The sequence below is a fragment of the Chiloscyllium punctatum genome, chromosome 24, assembly GCF_047496795.1.
Source record: "Chiloscyllium punctatum isolate Juve2018m chromosome 24, sChiPun1.3, whole genome shotgun sequence".
Lineage (NCBI taxonomy): Eukaryota > Metazoa > Chordata > Chondrichthyes > Orectolobiformes > Hemiscylliidae > Chiloscyllium > Chiloscyllium punctatum.
Window position 1 is genome coordinate 45188214 of NC_092762.1, and position 16944 is coordinate 45205157.

Genomic DNA, 16944 nt, shown 5'->3' on the forward strand with positions numbered 1-16944 from the left:
TCCTGTATCAGTTGAGTGCGGTTCAGTACATTTCCTTCAGTCGTTTTTGGTTCAGAAGTGAACTTAATACAGTCTATTTGTTTTATCTTCACCCTCTATAGGTTATTAAGCGAAGAAATGTGAGACGTGAGGATAATGGCAAGAAGCCAGAGCGTCGTAGACTGAAGACAACCCGCCTCAAGGAATACACAATCAAGTCCCACTCGAGCATGCCTCCAAATAATACCTATGTCAACTTTGAGAGATTCTCAAAAGTTCTGGAAGAAATCAATGCAGTAGATGAAAGCATTCAGGAGCTGGTGAAAAACAAAAAGTCTTTCAAAGAGGACATTGATGCACTTGTTTCCATTTATGATGAGAAGGAATCCTGGTACAAGGAAGAGAATGACAGCATCAGCCAAGATCTTGGGCACATTAAGAATGAAATGCGGAAAACAGAAACAATGAGGAAACAAGCACAAGATGACGTCAAATCGACGATGCTGTCCACCAACATCCTGAAACGGAAGTACACAAAGCTGGAAAACCGCTATGATGCACTGGCTGCAGAACTGAAGTGGGTTGAGGAGCTCCTGATGTCTGTTGAACAGGAGCGAATGCAAGGAGGGGTTGGTGATGATGGTCATCTTGGAGGAATGCGTTAGCTAACAATTTTCTTAATTCTAAGAAATCGCCTACAAACCAGTTCATCCATTTGAAGCCAGCCAAATTGGACAAGATAGCTTCAGAACTGCTTCAGTTATTGTCATGAACATCAGTCTTTTGGAGCCAACTTAGTTTTGTTCCAGTCCCATATTTAAGTTTGGGCTCATTGCCAAATCTCAATGACATTCCAGTCTGAAAACATCACACAAACATGGTTCTTCCAAAGGCTGATCAATACCACAAGCTCTGCATGCTGCTGTTGGCCTTGTCCCTGCTACTGTTGTTTCTCTGGTGAGCTTTGCTTATTCCCATCCACTGGAGACCACTGTGATTCCAGGGGACATAGCCACGCTTAATGTGGGCACCTCAGTATTTGGGAATAGGCGGATGGAGAGGAGGGGGTAGTCAGTTGCTATACACTGGACAGCTCCCATCCCTCACATTAACCAGCACCTCTTTCACCTTATCATTTATCCCTTGGGATTCCTATTGGTTCATAGGAAACCCTGATCTTTGGCTGACCAAAGGAGAAGGTTCATTTGGAAGCAAGCAGATAGATGGTGTAACTTTGTCAGGAAGTCTGCAGAGGCAAAGTTGAAGTGCCAGAGGGACTTCAATCTACTAAATCCCATTTACCCAACCTTCAGGCACTCCCTGGTGTGTCTGTCAGACCCTGGGAGCACACATTAAACTTAAATATCTCCATCCCTAACAACCTACAGTCACCTTCAATCCCGAGGGGCTACTGAAGATGAAGAAGATTGGGGTTGAAGAGTAACTAAATATGTTCCTGTCACTTAAAGCACATTTGTTATTGAACAGTTAAGAGAATATTCTATTTACGGAGTTGTGAAAAATAATGAAATTTCACCGATACGTTTTTAAATACAAACTCCACCTTATCAGCTGTTGAAACTGAAAGTGTAGTTAGTGGATCTGAAATATAATCAAATATCAGATAAGAATTGCAAATCCAACTCCTGTTATACAATAGCAGTTACATATGGCAGAATTGGTACAAATATATGTGATATTGTGCTTTCTGAAACCTGCCCTCACCATTGTATCTCAAACAGACATCAGAATAGAATGGGTACCTCATTTGAGAATGAAACATTTATCTCTTTAATGAACAGTTTACAAATTACTATATCAGATTCAATATCTCCTATGAAAGACCTGCAATAGTTTCCTGTAATTCCTTTTTGATTTTAAGCCCGCTAGATAAGTTTAACTCAGATCTTCAGTGGGTCAGACAGAAGCCCCAATAAATTTTTGAACTTCAGCTCTTGTAATTTTCCATCGTTGAAGTGACATGTTGGGTTCAATTGGAGCTGGACCTATTCCTTGAAATCTCGCCAGAAGTTGGCAAAAGCAGCGGGAGATAAGTAAGGCCACCACTGGCTCTTCAGGATGTAACTACAATGTGACTGGCTGAGAACCCAATGTTTGTCCCTCTATGTAATTGGCCTGAGCTTCATTTAGAAGACTTCTCCTGCCCCAGCTAAAAATGTAGATTCAGGGAGTGCTGATTTTCTCTTTACTAGATGAGTGATCAGACTCCACTTGCAAAGATTGTGATGGATTTCCAAAGAACTCAGTAACTAAGCTAATGTTTTATTGTAAGGAGCTGAATTAGCATTCCCTTGCTGTCAGTAAACAGACCCGAACTTTGCTATGACTGTCATTTACCACTGGGTTCCCTTCAGGCAGTGAAGGCCACTGTTAACAACTAAACGTAACACAGTCTGTTCTTGCTACTGTTTGCCTTCTCCCTGTGATTTCCCCTCTACCTGTAAAATCTGGGCTAAAGAACCTCAGTAGATGTTCATATCTTTGTTTTATGAAAACAATCAGATTTAATATTTGAATTGTATTGATTGCTTAAATGATTGCACAAGCTTATTTTGGATAATTTTTATTTGGAAAAATAGTAACCAAGTTCGATGTAATTTTGTTAACAAAGTAACAGGCATTTATTTAATTCAGTGGTATTTATCAACACTGAAACAAGCTGTTTGACCTATTGGATCTCTGGTGTTTATACAACACAAGCCTCATCCCAATTTTATCTAATTCTGTCAGTGTACCCTGTATTTATTTCTCCCTCATGTACTTCATCTGGCCATCTATCACATCATCTGCCTGAACCTCTCCATGTGGTAGTGAGTTCCATTTGCTCAACTTACAATTAAGCTTCTTATTAATGTTTCATAAGTGTGTGTGTCGTCCCCGTGATGGGAGACAGGCAAATCATCATAGTGTTTAAATCCAATTAATAAAAGTCAATTGGCCCCACCTGGTCTGTCCTACATGTGACTCTAGATCTGCAGTGCTGTAGTTTACTCTGAACCGCCCTTTTTAACTGGCTGTGCAGTTCAAGGGAAATTTGGGCAACACTAATAGTCTTGCTAATGAAACCACATCCCATGAAAGAAAATGAATTAGTCAAATTCACCAGCATACTGTTGAAAGGAACCCAAGTTCTGTAGGAGCAATTATTTTTAATAAGTATTTCAGACTTAAACACATCGAGCACTTATTATACAGTATTTCCTAGTTAAATAAATGAAAGATGCCAACTGTTTTCTCTGGTGGTGGGAGTGGTGCATGAACAAGTACATGATGGTTTGGGGTCCAGCTTGATTTTATAAGGTATTTAGATTTGAACTGAACATCGCTATGATTCAGCTCCAATTTGCCTGCACATTTTGTGAATGTTTACTGTGCTACCACATCTTTTATATATATATATATATATAAGGTGCATGTATTAAAGATATTTTCCCATGTATGTTTTTCTTGCTTTTTGATTATCTTCATTACAGAGCAGTTACCTGTCTTCATTCACTAATATGTTATTATCTGAGAAATATTGACATTTTATAACCACGTTGAAGGTGATCATTAAGGTCTGTTTGATACTTGGACATTTAACATTTATAATAAACCTTTAAAAATAAAATGTTCTTTTTCCTTTATTGGATATATAAAGGTAAAGTTGTCCTGCCAGACCGTAGAGCTGCTGTCTCAGACAGGAGAGATGATGGGTGAGGACTATCATGCCTCAGGAGAGGTGAGAGGTCACAGAGGACCCTTCACTAACCTCAGCCAGTGCAGGAATCGAACCCACACTGTTACTATCAGTCTGCATGACAAACCAGCTGTCCAGTGAACTGAGCTAACCAACCAGTGGTTGTGGATGAATATCAAAAGCTACTGCTGCACTATGAAAGCTGGGAACTCAATTAGGGAATTGGGAACAGGGTGCTGCATCTTTGTAAAATGGCCAACTTAATCTATGAATGGGAGGAGAACCGGTAATGCAGGAGGTGGGGCCACTGACTCAGCAGCAGCGTGGCTTCAATAGGGGTCAGTGCAGTCTGATATCTGGCTTGGTGATGTGACATGCCTTGAACATCGGGTAAAATGGGGTAATGAGTCGTTTAAATAAATAGGTTGGGGAGGAGTATTGGGAAGATCAAAGCTGATAGGATTAATGGGGAGGGAAGCCGAGAAGGGGGTGGTTCACTGGCTCCATTTTCATGTGAAGTAATGCCTTTCAAAAGGGGATAACATTAAACAGGCCCCCACGTGGTGCAGGTGAAAGACAGATCATCACAAAATATGCAGTAAAGCATTGGCTTACTGTGTGGAATGCAAACCCTGGCCATTGAGGAATCAATGCCAATAATGCTGTGACCCACAAGCAATGTATTGACGTGGGAAGATTCATCTAGTTGGCAAAATAACAAACATCTTCGAAGGTCCCACAGTCTGCTTATGGTTTTAGGAGCTGCTCCCTTCACTCCCTGGGCCATAAAACATGTGTTAAGGATGGTTTGGCTTTCTACCTTCATTCCTGTGGTTGCAGTTAGAATAGCATTTGTTCTCTCACTGAAGAGGTGAACAAATTTGGGAATGTATTTGTGGCATATCACCTGTACCATATATGGGTCCTCACGATTGTCTTTCTTTCACTCATTATGTCTTTGTGCACTCTTCTGGTCCACCCTATAGATCATAAGATGTAGGAGAAGAATTAAGCAGTTTGACGGATATGTTTCTCAAACCCATTCTCCTGCATTTTCCCCATAACCTTTTGATCTGCCTAAAAATTAAGCTCCTCTTTGTACCAAAATGCATAACCTCACACTTTCACACATTATGTTCCATCTGCCATTTCTTTGCCCACTCTCTGCAGTCTCCCTGCTTCCTGAACACGAGCCATCCCTCCACCTATCTTTGTATCATCTGCAAATTTAGCAACATTGCCTCCAATTCCTTCATCCAAATAGTTAATGTATAATACGAACAGTTGTGATTCCCAACATAAACCCCTGTGAAAATGGTTAGCCTGACCTCAGTCATTGGTAAGATTTGAGAGTCCATTATTAAAGATGAGATATTGGTGTACTTGAAAGTGCACAGTAAAAATGGGATGAGCCACCGTGCCACCTCTACCTCTGCAAACACACTTATCAGGCATGACTTCCCTTGACGAAGCTATGCTGACCCCATCCTATTTTACTGTGCACTTCCCAATACTGTACTCCATAATCTCATCCTTAATAATGGGCCCTCAAATCTTACCAAGGACTAAGGTCAGGCTAACCAGACTATAGTTTCCTGCTTGCTTTCTGCCTCCCTCCCTTCTCAGAGGTGGGTGGGGTTACATTAGCCATTTTTCAGATCTCGGGGACCCTCCCTGACTAGTGATTCCTGAGAGATTGCCATTAATGCCTCGACAATCTCCTTTACAACCCTGCATGTGGCCCATCTGGTCCAGGTGACTTATCCACCTTCAGACCTTTCAGCTTCTCCAGCACCTTAGAGATGGCCACTGCAATCCCCTCTGCCCCTGACTCTCTTGAAGTTCTGGTATGCTGCTTTTGTCTTCCATAAGGCCTGCTGTACAGTGGAACCTATTGGCCTAGGTCTTTTGCTCATGTGACCCAGTGATGTTTGTGTCTCAAAGCTGCAGGTGGCCAACCCAGAGGTAGGTGTACACACTTTCAGTTTGAGGGTGACAGGTAGGGTGGAGGGCACAACCACCTCTGGAATGTCCTGCAAGATGACTTCTGGTGTTGGGAGAAGAGGCTGTTTGTGATTCTGGATAGGCAGCTCCAATCACAGCCCTGTCTCCTCATGAAGAAAGTGTTCCTTATCCCACTGTTACTGTTGGTGATGAGTACCAATGGCTTGAGCAATGGAAGGACAGGTTTGTGTATATATCCAATAGACTGAGACTGCAGTACCTTGCTGTCCATGGCAGCTGCCAACTGTCCATGAAAGCAGATGACACGTGGCACAGGCAACTAGCTACCAATAGCATTGGTGAAGTCTTCCAGCTTTCAAGTCAGTTTGTCTAGTGTGTCCCACAAACCTGCCTGCTGCTTTGTCTTGGAAAACACTAACGTCGATCAGCCCCCTGGGGCCTGATGGGATCTATCCCAGGATACTGAGGGAGGCAGCAAGGAAGAAGATTCCTGGGACCTTGACAGAGATCTTTGGGACCTCACTTGTAGCTAAAGAGGATACAGAGGACTGGAGAAAGTCCAAAGTTGCTCCTTTGTTTAAGAAGGGCAACAGGGATAATCCAGGAAATTACAGGTTGCTGGAGCCTTACCTGAGCGATAGCGAAATTATTGGAAAAGAGACTTGGGGACAGAATTTACTCTTATTTGGGGAAAAAAATGGACTAATTAGGGATCAGCAGCATGGGTTTGTATGTGGAGGTCTTGTGTCTCAAGTTTTATTGAGCTTTTTGAGGAAGTACTAAAGTATTCATGAGGGTGGAATCATAAAGATACACAGCATGGAAATAGACCTTGCAGTCCAATGCGTCCATGCCAACCAGATACCCTGACCTAATATACTCCCTTTTGCCAGCACATAGCCTACATTGCTCTCAAATCCTTCCTATTCATATACCCATTCAGCTGCCTTTTAAATGCTGTAATTGTTCCAGCCCCCACCACTTCCCCTGGCAGGTCATTCCATACACGTACCACCCTCTGTGAAAAAGTTGCCCCTTGGGTCCTTTTTATATCTTGCCCTCTCACCCTAAACCTATGCCTTCTAGTTCTGGACTCACCCACCTCAGGGAAAAGACTTTCTCTATTTACCCTCTCCATGTCCCTCATGATTTTATAAACCTCTATAAGATCACCTTTCAACCTCCAACACTCCAGGGAATGCAGCCCCAGCCTATTCAGCCTCTCCCTATACCTCAAATCCTCAACCCCGGCAGCATCCTGGTAAATCTTTTCTGAACTCTTTCAAGTTTCGCTACATCCTTCCGATAGGAAGGATATCAGAATTGCACGCAATATTCCAGAGTAGGGCAGAGGATATTGTCTACACTGACTTTACAAAAGCATTTCACATGATCCTGCATGATAGGCTGGTCCAGAAGATTAAGTCACATGGGATCCACAGTGAGTTGGTAAGTTAGATACAGAACTTGGTCATAGAAGATGGAAAGTAGTTGTGGAGGGATGTTTTTCCTGACCTGAGGTCTGTGACCAATGGTGTTTCACAAGGATCAGTGCTGAGACATTGATTGTTTGTGAAATATATAGATATAGATATAGATATATAGATAGATAGAGATATATATATATATATCACAAACAAAGTTATTTAGATGGTCTGATTAGTAAGGCTGTAGGCAACTTGCAAATTGGTGGAGTTGTGGATGCTGAGGAAGATTGTCAAATGATACAGCAGGATATAGATCAGTTGGGAAGACAAATGGCAGGTGGATTTTAATCTGGACAAATGAGAGGTTTAGATTAGATTAGATTACTTACAATGTGGAAACAGGCTTCTAGGCCCAACAAGTCCACACTGACCTGCAACCCACCCATACCCCTGCATTATGGGCAATTTAGCATAGCCAATTCACCTGGCCTGCATATCTTTGGACTGTGGGAGGAAACCAGAGCACCCGGAGCAAACCCATGCAGACACGGGGAGAATGTGCAAACTCCACATAGTCAGTCACCTGAGGCAGGAATTGAACCCGGGTCTCTGGTGCTGTGAGGCAGCCCGGCTAACCACTGTGCCACTGTGCTGCCCACAAATGGGAGGTGCTGCATTTTGGGAGGTCAAATGCACAAGATGAGTATACAGTAAATGGCAGGACCCTTTAGAACATTGATATACAGAGGGATCTTGGGGCGAAACTCCACAGTTTCCTTAAAGTGGCAGCACAAGTGGATGAGGTGGTAAAGAAGGTGTACAATGTGTTTGCCTTCCTCAGTTGGGGCACTGAGTATAAAAGTTGGCAAGTCATATGGCAGCTGTATAAAGCTTTACTAAGGCCACTTTGGAGTAATGTGTGCAGTTCTGGTTGCCACACTATAGGAAGGATGTAGAGGCTTTGGAGCGGATGCAAAAGAGGTTCACCACAATGTTGCCTGGATTGGAACGTATTAGTTACAAGGAGAGGCAGGAGAAACTTGCACTGTTTTCGCAAGAGCATGGAGATGCTGAAGGGGGCAACCAGTCAGAGGTATGTAGAATTGAGAGGCATTGCTCGGGTGTATAGTCAAGAGTGTTTTTCCCAGGGTGGAATTGTCAAATACTAAGGGGCATAGGTTTAAGGTGAAAGAGGAGAAGTATTTTTTTAACGCAGCGAGGTAGGTACCTGGAACACACTGCCAGGCAAGGTGGGAGAAGCAGATACAATAGCAACATTTAAGAAGCACTTAGATAGATGCATGAACAGGCAGAGGATAGAGAACCATATGCAAGTACATGAGATTAGGTTAGAATCACATCATGGTTGGTGCGGACATAGTGGGCGGTAGGGCCTGTTATTGCACTGTACTGTTCAATGTTCACGTGTCTGCTTGTGTATTTCAATGACATTGCTCAAAGCTGACACCGCAGGGTCCTCTCCTGCCTGGCACTGAGCAAGTGCCTGGTCTGTGGGAGTCTGAGTGCTGGCTGCAGAGACGTGGCAGTGATGTTCTCACCAGCAAGTGTTCCCCACTCTAATCCAGATAAAATACCCACTGAGGTCTCAGTACCCAGGCTGGTGGAGGGTGCATAAGGCAGCTTTGTCAAGGGGTATTGTCTGAGTGGTCCAACCTCCTGTCCTCACGGGTGGTGGAGGGGATATCTTTTTGGGCCACCATCTTGATGATAGAGAAAAACAAAAAAAAGGTGCAAAACTAATGAGGCGGATTTCTGCGTATAACGTGAAAAATCCCTCCAGGGTTCACCGAGAAACCCTCCATGAAACTCACCAAAATTGACAGCCGATTTCTAGTAAACATTCAGCCCCTTGTGTTGGCAAAATCTGAACCTGAGACAATGGCTATTTAGCAATGTCCTTCACTCTTGGAACAAGCAAATTATATCCAGCCCTTGAGTTCTTGGTGAATGGATGTTTCTCTGATTTGTTTAATCATTACTGGTTTTTGAGATGATGGGAAGGAATTTGCGAGTCTCTCAGTCCTTAATGTTACCAATCTATTTGATTTTTATCTGTCTGCTCTTCTGCCAAGCAGCTACTAAAATATGATTCATTTGTGCATTTGTGAATCTGGCTTCATTGTCTTTTCAAGCTGGATAGTTGTGGGCAACCTTCCACTCCAACCTCAAATTCACCTGGACCGTCTCAGACTCCTCCCTCCCCTTCCTAGACCTTTCTATTTCTATCTCAGGCAGCCGAATCAACACGGACATTTACTATAAACCGACCGACTCCCACAGCTACCTAGACTACACCTCCTCCCACCCTGCCCCGTGTAAAAATGCCATCCCATATTCCCAATTCCTTCGTCTCCACCGCATCTGCTCCCAGGAGGACCAGCTCCAATACCGTACAACCCAGATGGCCTCCTCCTTCAAAGACCGCAATTTCCCCCCAGATGTGATCGACAATGCCCTCCACCGCATCTCCTCCACTTCCCGCTCCTCCGCCCTTGAGCCACCAGGACAGAACCCCACTGGTCCTCACCTACCACCCCACCAACCTCCATATACATCGTATCATCTGTCGTCATTTCCGCCACCTCCACACGGACCCCACCACCAGGGATATATTTCCCTCCCCTTCCCTATCAGCGTTCCGAAAAGACCACTCACTCCGTGACTCCCTCGTCAGGTCCACACCCCCCTCCAACCCAACCTGCACTCCCGGCACCTTCCCCTGCAACCGCAAGAAATGCAAAACTTGCGCCCAAACCCCCCCCTTACTTCCCTCCAAGGTCCCAAGGGATCTTTCCATATCCACCACAAATTCACCTGCACCTCCACACACATCATTTATTGCATCCGCTGCACCCGATGTGGCCTCCTCTATATTGGGGAGACAGGCTGCTTACTTGCGGAACATTTCAGAGAACATCTCTGGGACACCCGGACCAACCAACCCAACCACCCCGTGGCTCAACACTTCAACTTCCCCACCCACTCCACCAAGGACATGCAAGTCCTTGGACTCCTCCATCGCCAGACCATGGCAACACGACGGTTGGAAGAAGAGCGCCTCATCTTCCGCCTGGGAACCCTCCAACCACAAGGGATGAACTCAGATTTCTCCAGTTTCCTCATTTCCCCTCCCCCACCTTGTCTCAGTCAAATCCCTCGAACTCAGCACCACCTTCCTAACCTGCAATCTTCTTCCTGACCTCTCCACCCCCACCCCACTCCGGCCTATCATCTTCACTTTGACCTCCCTCCACCTATCACATTCCCAACACCCCTCCCCCAAGTCCCTCTTCCCTACCTTTTATCTTAGCCTGCTTGGCACACCTTCCTTATTCCTGAAGAAGGGCTCATGCCCGAAACGTTGATTCTCCTGCTCCCTGGATGCTGCCTGACCTGCAGTGCTTTTCCAGCAACACATTTTCAGCTTTGATCTCCAGCATCTGCCGTCCTCACTTTCTCCTGGGCAACCTTTCATGGTTCAATCTGTGCAACTGAACAAACTGAGATCCATATTGCTTCCTTTTTAAAATAGCCCTAGTCCTTAAAAGTTTCAGTTATTTCAAAAACACTAAGTTCTCCTTCAAACCACTCAACATTCTGAATTGGAAATATATCACTGTTCCTTCTGTGTCACTGGGTCAAAGTCCTGGAACTTCCTGTTTCACAGCATTGTGGGTTTACAGGTATCCCCTGCTTTTTGTATGGTCGCTTTATGCCAACTCGCTTTTATGAAAGACTTACTTTAGTACCTGTTTTCACGAACTGAAAGAGGATTTTCTCTTTTACGAAAACGTGCACGCAGTGAGAGTGGCGCCGCCAAGTGTCTTCCCCAGGAACTACACTCAGCATCTGAGCATCAAGCTGCCATAGTTTTGAACTGTGTCTGTGAGCAGCTGTGCTTTATCTCGATTTTTTGTGCATCTGTTAGCAAGATATACCCTAAGGTATTCTGTACCTCCCACCACCCCAACATCTGACAGCCTTTGCTATACGTTAGTGTTAGTTTAGGTTTTGTGTGTTATTTGGTTTGATTTGGGAGGTTATGTTTTGGGTCTGGGAACGATCAGATATTTTCCTCATATAAATTAATGGTAATTGCTTTTTCACTTTATGCCACTTTGGCTTACGAACGGTTTCATAGGAATGCACTACTTTCGAATAGCGGGGGGCACCTGTACCTACACCAAATGGCCTACCGCATGCCAAAACAGGCAGCTCAACACCACCTAGTTGCTCAAGGGTAAAGAGGGTCTAGGCAATAAATACTGGTCCAACCAGCAAAATCCACATCCCATGAACTAATGATAAAGTTTCAAAAATCGTGATGCAAGTTGAAAGTTAGTGGTCTATATTTTACCGTCATGTTCCCTAGGGTGTGGTACTAACCTGATATTTTAATTGATATGTGCATTACTAACTTAGACTTGGGTGTGTGTGGCATTATTTCAGAATTTGCAGTTGGCACAAAATTTGTATTTACACTGAATTGTGAGGACGATAATAATAGACTGCAAGAAAACAGCTTGAATAGGTGGAGATGTGGCATGTGCCATTTATACAAGAGCCTTGAAGCATGAAATTTAAGTCAGAAGGTGGAGAGGAAATCTAAGTTAAATCACACAAGTCAACAGAGATTGGGAGAACAGAGAGGCTTGCTCGTATGAGAACAAATCATTAGAGAAAATGGGGTAATTTTGAGAATCTGGTTAATAAGGCAAATGGATTCTTGGGGTTTTAGAAATAAAGGTGTAAGATATAAAAGTGAAGAAGTGAAGAGGATTTAAGAAGAGATGAAAGTTACAGAAAAGATCTGAGACTGGTTACAGATCTAGTTCCACAATGATTCAGGGAGGATTTGGGATAAAACCTGTTCATTCTGTGGGTGGTGGGAATCTGAACACACTGCCTGGGAAGATGCTGGAGGCCGGAAACCTTTAAAAAATATTTGGATGTGCACTTCAAATATCATAACGTTCAAGGATATGGAACAAGTGTGGGAAATTGGGATTAGCACACTTTTAGTGGTATTTATGTCGTTGCGACTTGATGGGCCTTTTCCGCACTACATGAATCTTTGGTTCCAGATATGGGAAAATTCAGATTGAGGAAGCAGGGGTTATTCATCTTGGAGAACAGAAGGTTCAGAGGAGATTGGATAAAGCTGTTCAAGATTGTGAGGTGTCTACACAGGTTCAACAGAGAGAAACTATTCCGATTGGCAGCTGGATCAAGAACAGGAGGGTAATAGTTTAGTCACTGTCCAAAGAACCAAAGCCAGAATTATTTTTGAAGTAGAATGTGGCCAGGGTCCAGAATGAACTGCCCAAGAGTCTAGTGGGCACAGATACCATTGAAGTTTTTCAAAAGTAAATTGAAGATATAAAGAAACTGCAGGGTTACAGGGTTAGGGCAGAGATTTGCACTTTCTAAACTGATCTTGCAAACAGCATTTGGAGTTAAGGGGCTAAACTGCCGTGTTGAATGCTGTAACCATTCAATGATTCACTAACTGCAGTGGGATGAACTCAATGTTACTCCAATGTCTCAGAACTGATATAATAAAAAGAAAAAAAATTATAACGCTATAAAATCAAAAGCACCAATTCTGTTATTAGCTACACGAGCATCGATTTGCAAAGGAAAGTCATGGATGTGTATGGGAGACAGAATGGTGAAATAAAAGGAGTGATGGACGATTTCAATCCTCAGGGATGTGTCCTGGGCCCAACCACCTTCAGCTGCTTCATTAATGACCTTCCTTCCACCATAAGTGGAGATGTTGGCTGATGATTGAACAGTGCTCAGCAATTCCTCAAATACTGAAAACAGTCCGTGTTCAAATATAACAAGACCTGGTCAATATCCAGGTTTGGGCTGGCAAGTGGCAAGTAAGAGTCACGCCACACAAATGTCAGGCAATACCTATCGCTGATAAGAGAGAATCTAATCATGTTACCTTGACATGCAACAATAAAAACATCTGCACTCTGGTTGGGGAGGGAGGGAGGTTGTGCAATTGACCAAAAACTGAATTGGAACAGTGGCAGAGTGAAATCGTGAACCATAAGGTGAAGCGATATGATGGGTGCAGGATTAAAAATGTGGCTGTAAGAGCAAACCGGAAAGTACATATTCTGTGGCAAGTAACTCATCTCCCGCCTCCCCAATGTTTTATCATCATCTACAAGGGACAAGTCAGGAGTGTGATGGAATATTCCCCATTGCCTGGATGGGTGCAGCTCCAACAATACTCAAGAAACTTGATATCATCCAGACACACCCGCCTTCTCGATTGTTGATATGGTGTGGGTACACCCTCAATACCCTGAAGGAAGGAGTTAAAGGTTGTTGACCACACATTTAGAAGAACAAAGAAAAAACGCAGACACTTTGGAACACCACCATCTGCAAATTCTCCTCTCACACCACACTGATTTGAAACCAAGTCATGGTTCCTTCACTGTAAAATCCCTGGAACCAACAAAACAAGCTGTCTTCCTATTGATTGTAAAAAATATTGGGAGTGGTAAAAATAAATGTTGTTAGACTGGTGGGATGGCTGGATGAGGGGGTGGTGAAGTGAGGAGCCTTAGGCAGATTAGGAGAGGGTTAACTGAAAAATGGTCAGGGGAGAGATGGAAATTGGGAGGGATGGAGGAGATTGGGAAGGATGGAGGAGATTGGGAGGGATGGAGGAGATTGGGAAGGATGGAGTGTAAGGAAAGGAATGGAGTAAGAGTGAGTGAACTTGGGAAGAAGTGAGAGATGGAATAAAAGACGGATGTTAATAAGATGGAAAGAGAAATGGGATGCAATTTGGAGACAGTGGGGTGAGAGGTGGAGTGGCAGATAAAGAGGTTCAATGGAGGGCAAAAGAGAAAGATGAAAGAGTGAGAAAAAAAGAATATTGGGAGGGGGTGGTGTGATAGAGATTGGAGGGAATTATTCGAGGCAGTTCACATTTTGGTTCCCTTACCCACGTGCCATCTTTACAAAATTGAAATAATCATAAGCAAACCAGTATTACAACATTAAATTTGCACCATGAATGAAAACAGATGTAAACGTATCGATATGATGGTTATACTTACCGTTTTTTTCAGCATTGCGATGGTGGTATAGTGGTGAGCATAGCTGCCTTCCAAGCAGTTGACCCGGGTTCGATTCCCGGCCATCGCAGTCATTTTTAACAGAAGCAGATTTGTAAGTGATAGATGTTTTGTCTCATTCACTGGGAGTGGGATCGCGGCGCCTGATGTTTAATTAAACAGTAACATTGTAACAGCCGCCGATATTGTTCCATCCCTGAACTACCCACTGCCACCCGGTGGCTGCTGCTGGCATTGCACCCTTTCAGCGGCGCCGGCAGGAACTTGATCCCGGATTCGCCTCAATGCTGCAGCTTCGGGAAGGTGAACAGTTGTCCAAAGTCCAGGCAAGAACCAGGCAAGAACCCGCCACCAAACCCAAACCCTTCTGCTTCTCCCTTGATTCGGCTTTTAACTGTGGCAAGATCTCATCAACTGCGGTGGCATCAGAGTTGGGCTGTACCTAACCTGTTCACTATATAAATTACCCAATTCAATGGGTAGGGGAAGCAGTGTTTTAATACTCCCCTCAGGAGTCATGATTTGGAGGTACCGGTGTTGGACTGGGGTGTACAAAGTTAAAAATCACACAACACCAGGTTATAGTCCAACAGGTTTAATTGGAAGCACTAGCTTTCGGAGCGACGCTCCTTCATCAGGTGATTGTGGAGGGCTCGATCGTAGTTATCGCAAAAATTTGCAGTGTGATGTAACTGAAATTGTACATTGAAAAATTGATTGTCTGTTAAGCCTTCCATCTGTTAGAATACAACGATATTTCTTTCATGTGTAAGTCACATATATTTTGTGGCGTGAATTTGTCCTTGTAGAGTTATATTGCACTTTGCTCAAAAACTGCATACATTCATGTAAAACTCTGAGCTCAAAAACTGCATGAATTTATGTAAAACTCTGTTATCTCACTTTTTAGATTAGAATCAATCTAAACATCAGGTCATAGACAGAGAACACAAGGGGCTAACACCTTCAATATATTGTCTAGCTATCACCATTGTTAACAGCTAACCCAAGAATGCAACTTTTTAAAAAAGGTTTTGTGATTTACACATGAAAGAAGTGAAACTATCACTGTATTCTAACAGATGAAAGGCTTAACAATCAATTTTTCAATGTATAATTTCAGTTACATCACACTGCAAATTTTTGCTATAAATTCTGTTCCCTCCACAATCACCTGATGAAGGAGCGTCGCTCCGAAAGCTAGTGTGCTTCCAATTAAACCTGTTGGACTATAACCTGGTGTTGTGTGATTTTTAACTTTGTACTCCCCTCAGGAGTGCACATTGAGTGCTTCCCTAAATCTACTATGGCTTATTTGTTACAGTTTTGTGAAAGTGAGATCAATTCGGAGCAGCGCAACAATAATTTGAGTGACAACTTGCCATGAAAATCTTTACCTGTAAGAAACCAAACAGCACAACATTCAGAAAGGGAGTGTATTTATTTTAACTAATGAACAAATATTTATTGTCTCTGCCTCTTGGCCTGAGAAGGTTGTGGTAAGCCTTCTCCTTAAAGCAAGAGGTTGTTGGGCCAATTGCGGAGAAGTTGAACTCTGTTTTGTGGGACACAATCAAGTGTAGACCTTAGCAAGTAAGGATAACAAATTTCCTTCCTTGAAGGACGCCAGATGGATTTTTATGACAATCTGACAGCTTCACAATTTTGTTTTTCCCTCATTCGACAAAGTGCTGCAGTTTACTATTAAAGTGGAAATGAGCGTGTTGAAATGTGGGCTGATTATTAATGATGGTGCGAGTATAACAACTTTCTTTCATGCTGAACTGTTGGGTGTCCTGCTTTATTTGGGCTGGAAGACATTTCCTGACCAATGGTGCTGAAGGGATTGAATCAGTTTCAGTTCAGTGAGTTAAGGGATAAGTGTGCAGTCATATTGCAAAAGCAAATGGGGGTCAGAGATGTACAAAGGCTAGAAGGTGTAGAAGCTGCACTATCAGCTGGATACCATTGGCCTTGGATGAAATGCCGACCATGCCTGTTAAAATAGCCAATAACATTCCTGATGAAGGGCTTATGCCTGAAATGTCGATTCTCCTCCTCCTTGGATGCTGTCTGACCTGCTGTGCTTTTCCAGCACCACACTTTTTAACACTGATCTCCAGCATCTGCAGTCCTCACTTTCTCCTAATAATTGTAACATGCATGTTGTAATGTTTTATGAAAAGCTTGGGGGTGTCCGAAGCCAGGAGTGTTGGTTTTTCACTTCATGTTAGATAGAAATTGCCCTGTTGGGCAGGTGCAGCACGGATTCATGAAAAACAGGTCATGCTTAACAAATCTTTTGGAATTCTATGAAGATATTACGAGCGCAGTGGACACGGGGACCCAGTGGATGATGTGGGATACCCAGATTTCCAAAAGCCTTTCGACAAGAGGCTGCATGGCATTATGGGTAAAGTAATAGCATGGATAGAGGATTGGTTGACTAACAGGAAGCAAAGAGTGGGGATAAATGAGCGGTATTCTGGTTGGCAATCAGTGACTCATGGTGTATCTCAGGGATCGGTATTGGAACTGCAATTATTCACAATTTACATCGAGGATTTGGAGTTGGGGACCACGTGTAATGTGTCAAAGTTTGCAGATGACATTAAGATGAGTATTAGTGCAAAGCGTGCAGAGACTGTGAAACTTTGCAGAGGGATATACATACTTTGAGCGGGCAAAGGTCTGGCAAATGGAATACAATGTTAATAAATGTGAAATCATCCATTTTGGTCAG

At 43.4% G+C, this 16944-nt stretch overlaps 1 protein-coding gene and 1 non-coding gene across 4 annotated transcripts in view; both read left to right on the plus strand.

Moving 5' to 3' along the window:
• The window catches only part of dapk3 (death-associated protein kinase 3), a 43356-nt gene extending 39746 nt beyond the window's left edge, over window positions 1-3610 (plus strand). For all 3 annotated transcript variants that reach the window (XM_072593781.1, XM_072593783.1, XM_072593782.1), the window contains exon 9: window positions 102-3610. In XM_072593781.1, coding sequence (XP_072449882.1) covers window positions 102-644 — 543 coding nt within the window. In that variant the 3' untranslated portion in view covers window positions 645-3610. The remainder of the gene's footprint in view (window positions 1-101) is intronic.
• Window positions 3611-14199: 10589 nt separating this feature from the next.
• Window positions 14200-14271, plus strand: trnag-ucc (transfer RNA glycine (anticodon UCC)). The gene has a single exon. It is a non-coding gene; the product is annotated as a tRNA-Gly (tRNA).
• The last annotated feature ends 2673 nt before the right edge of the window (window positions 14272-16944 follow it).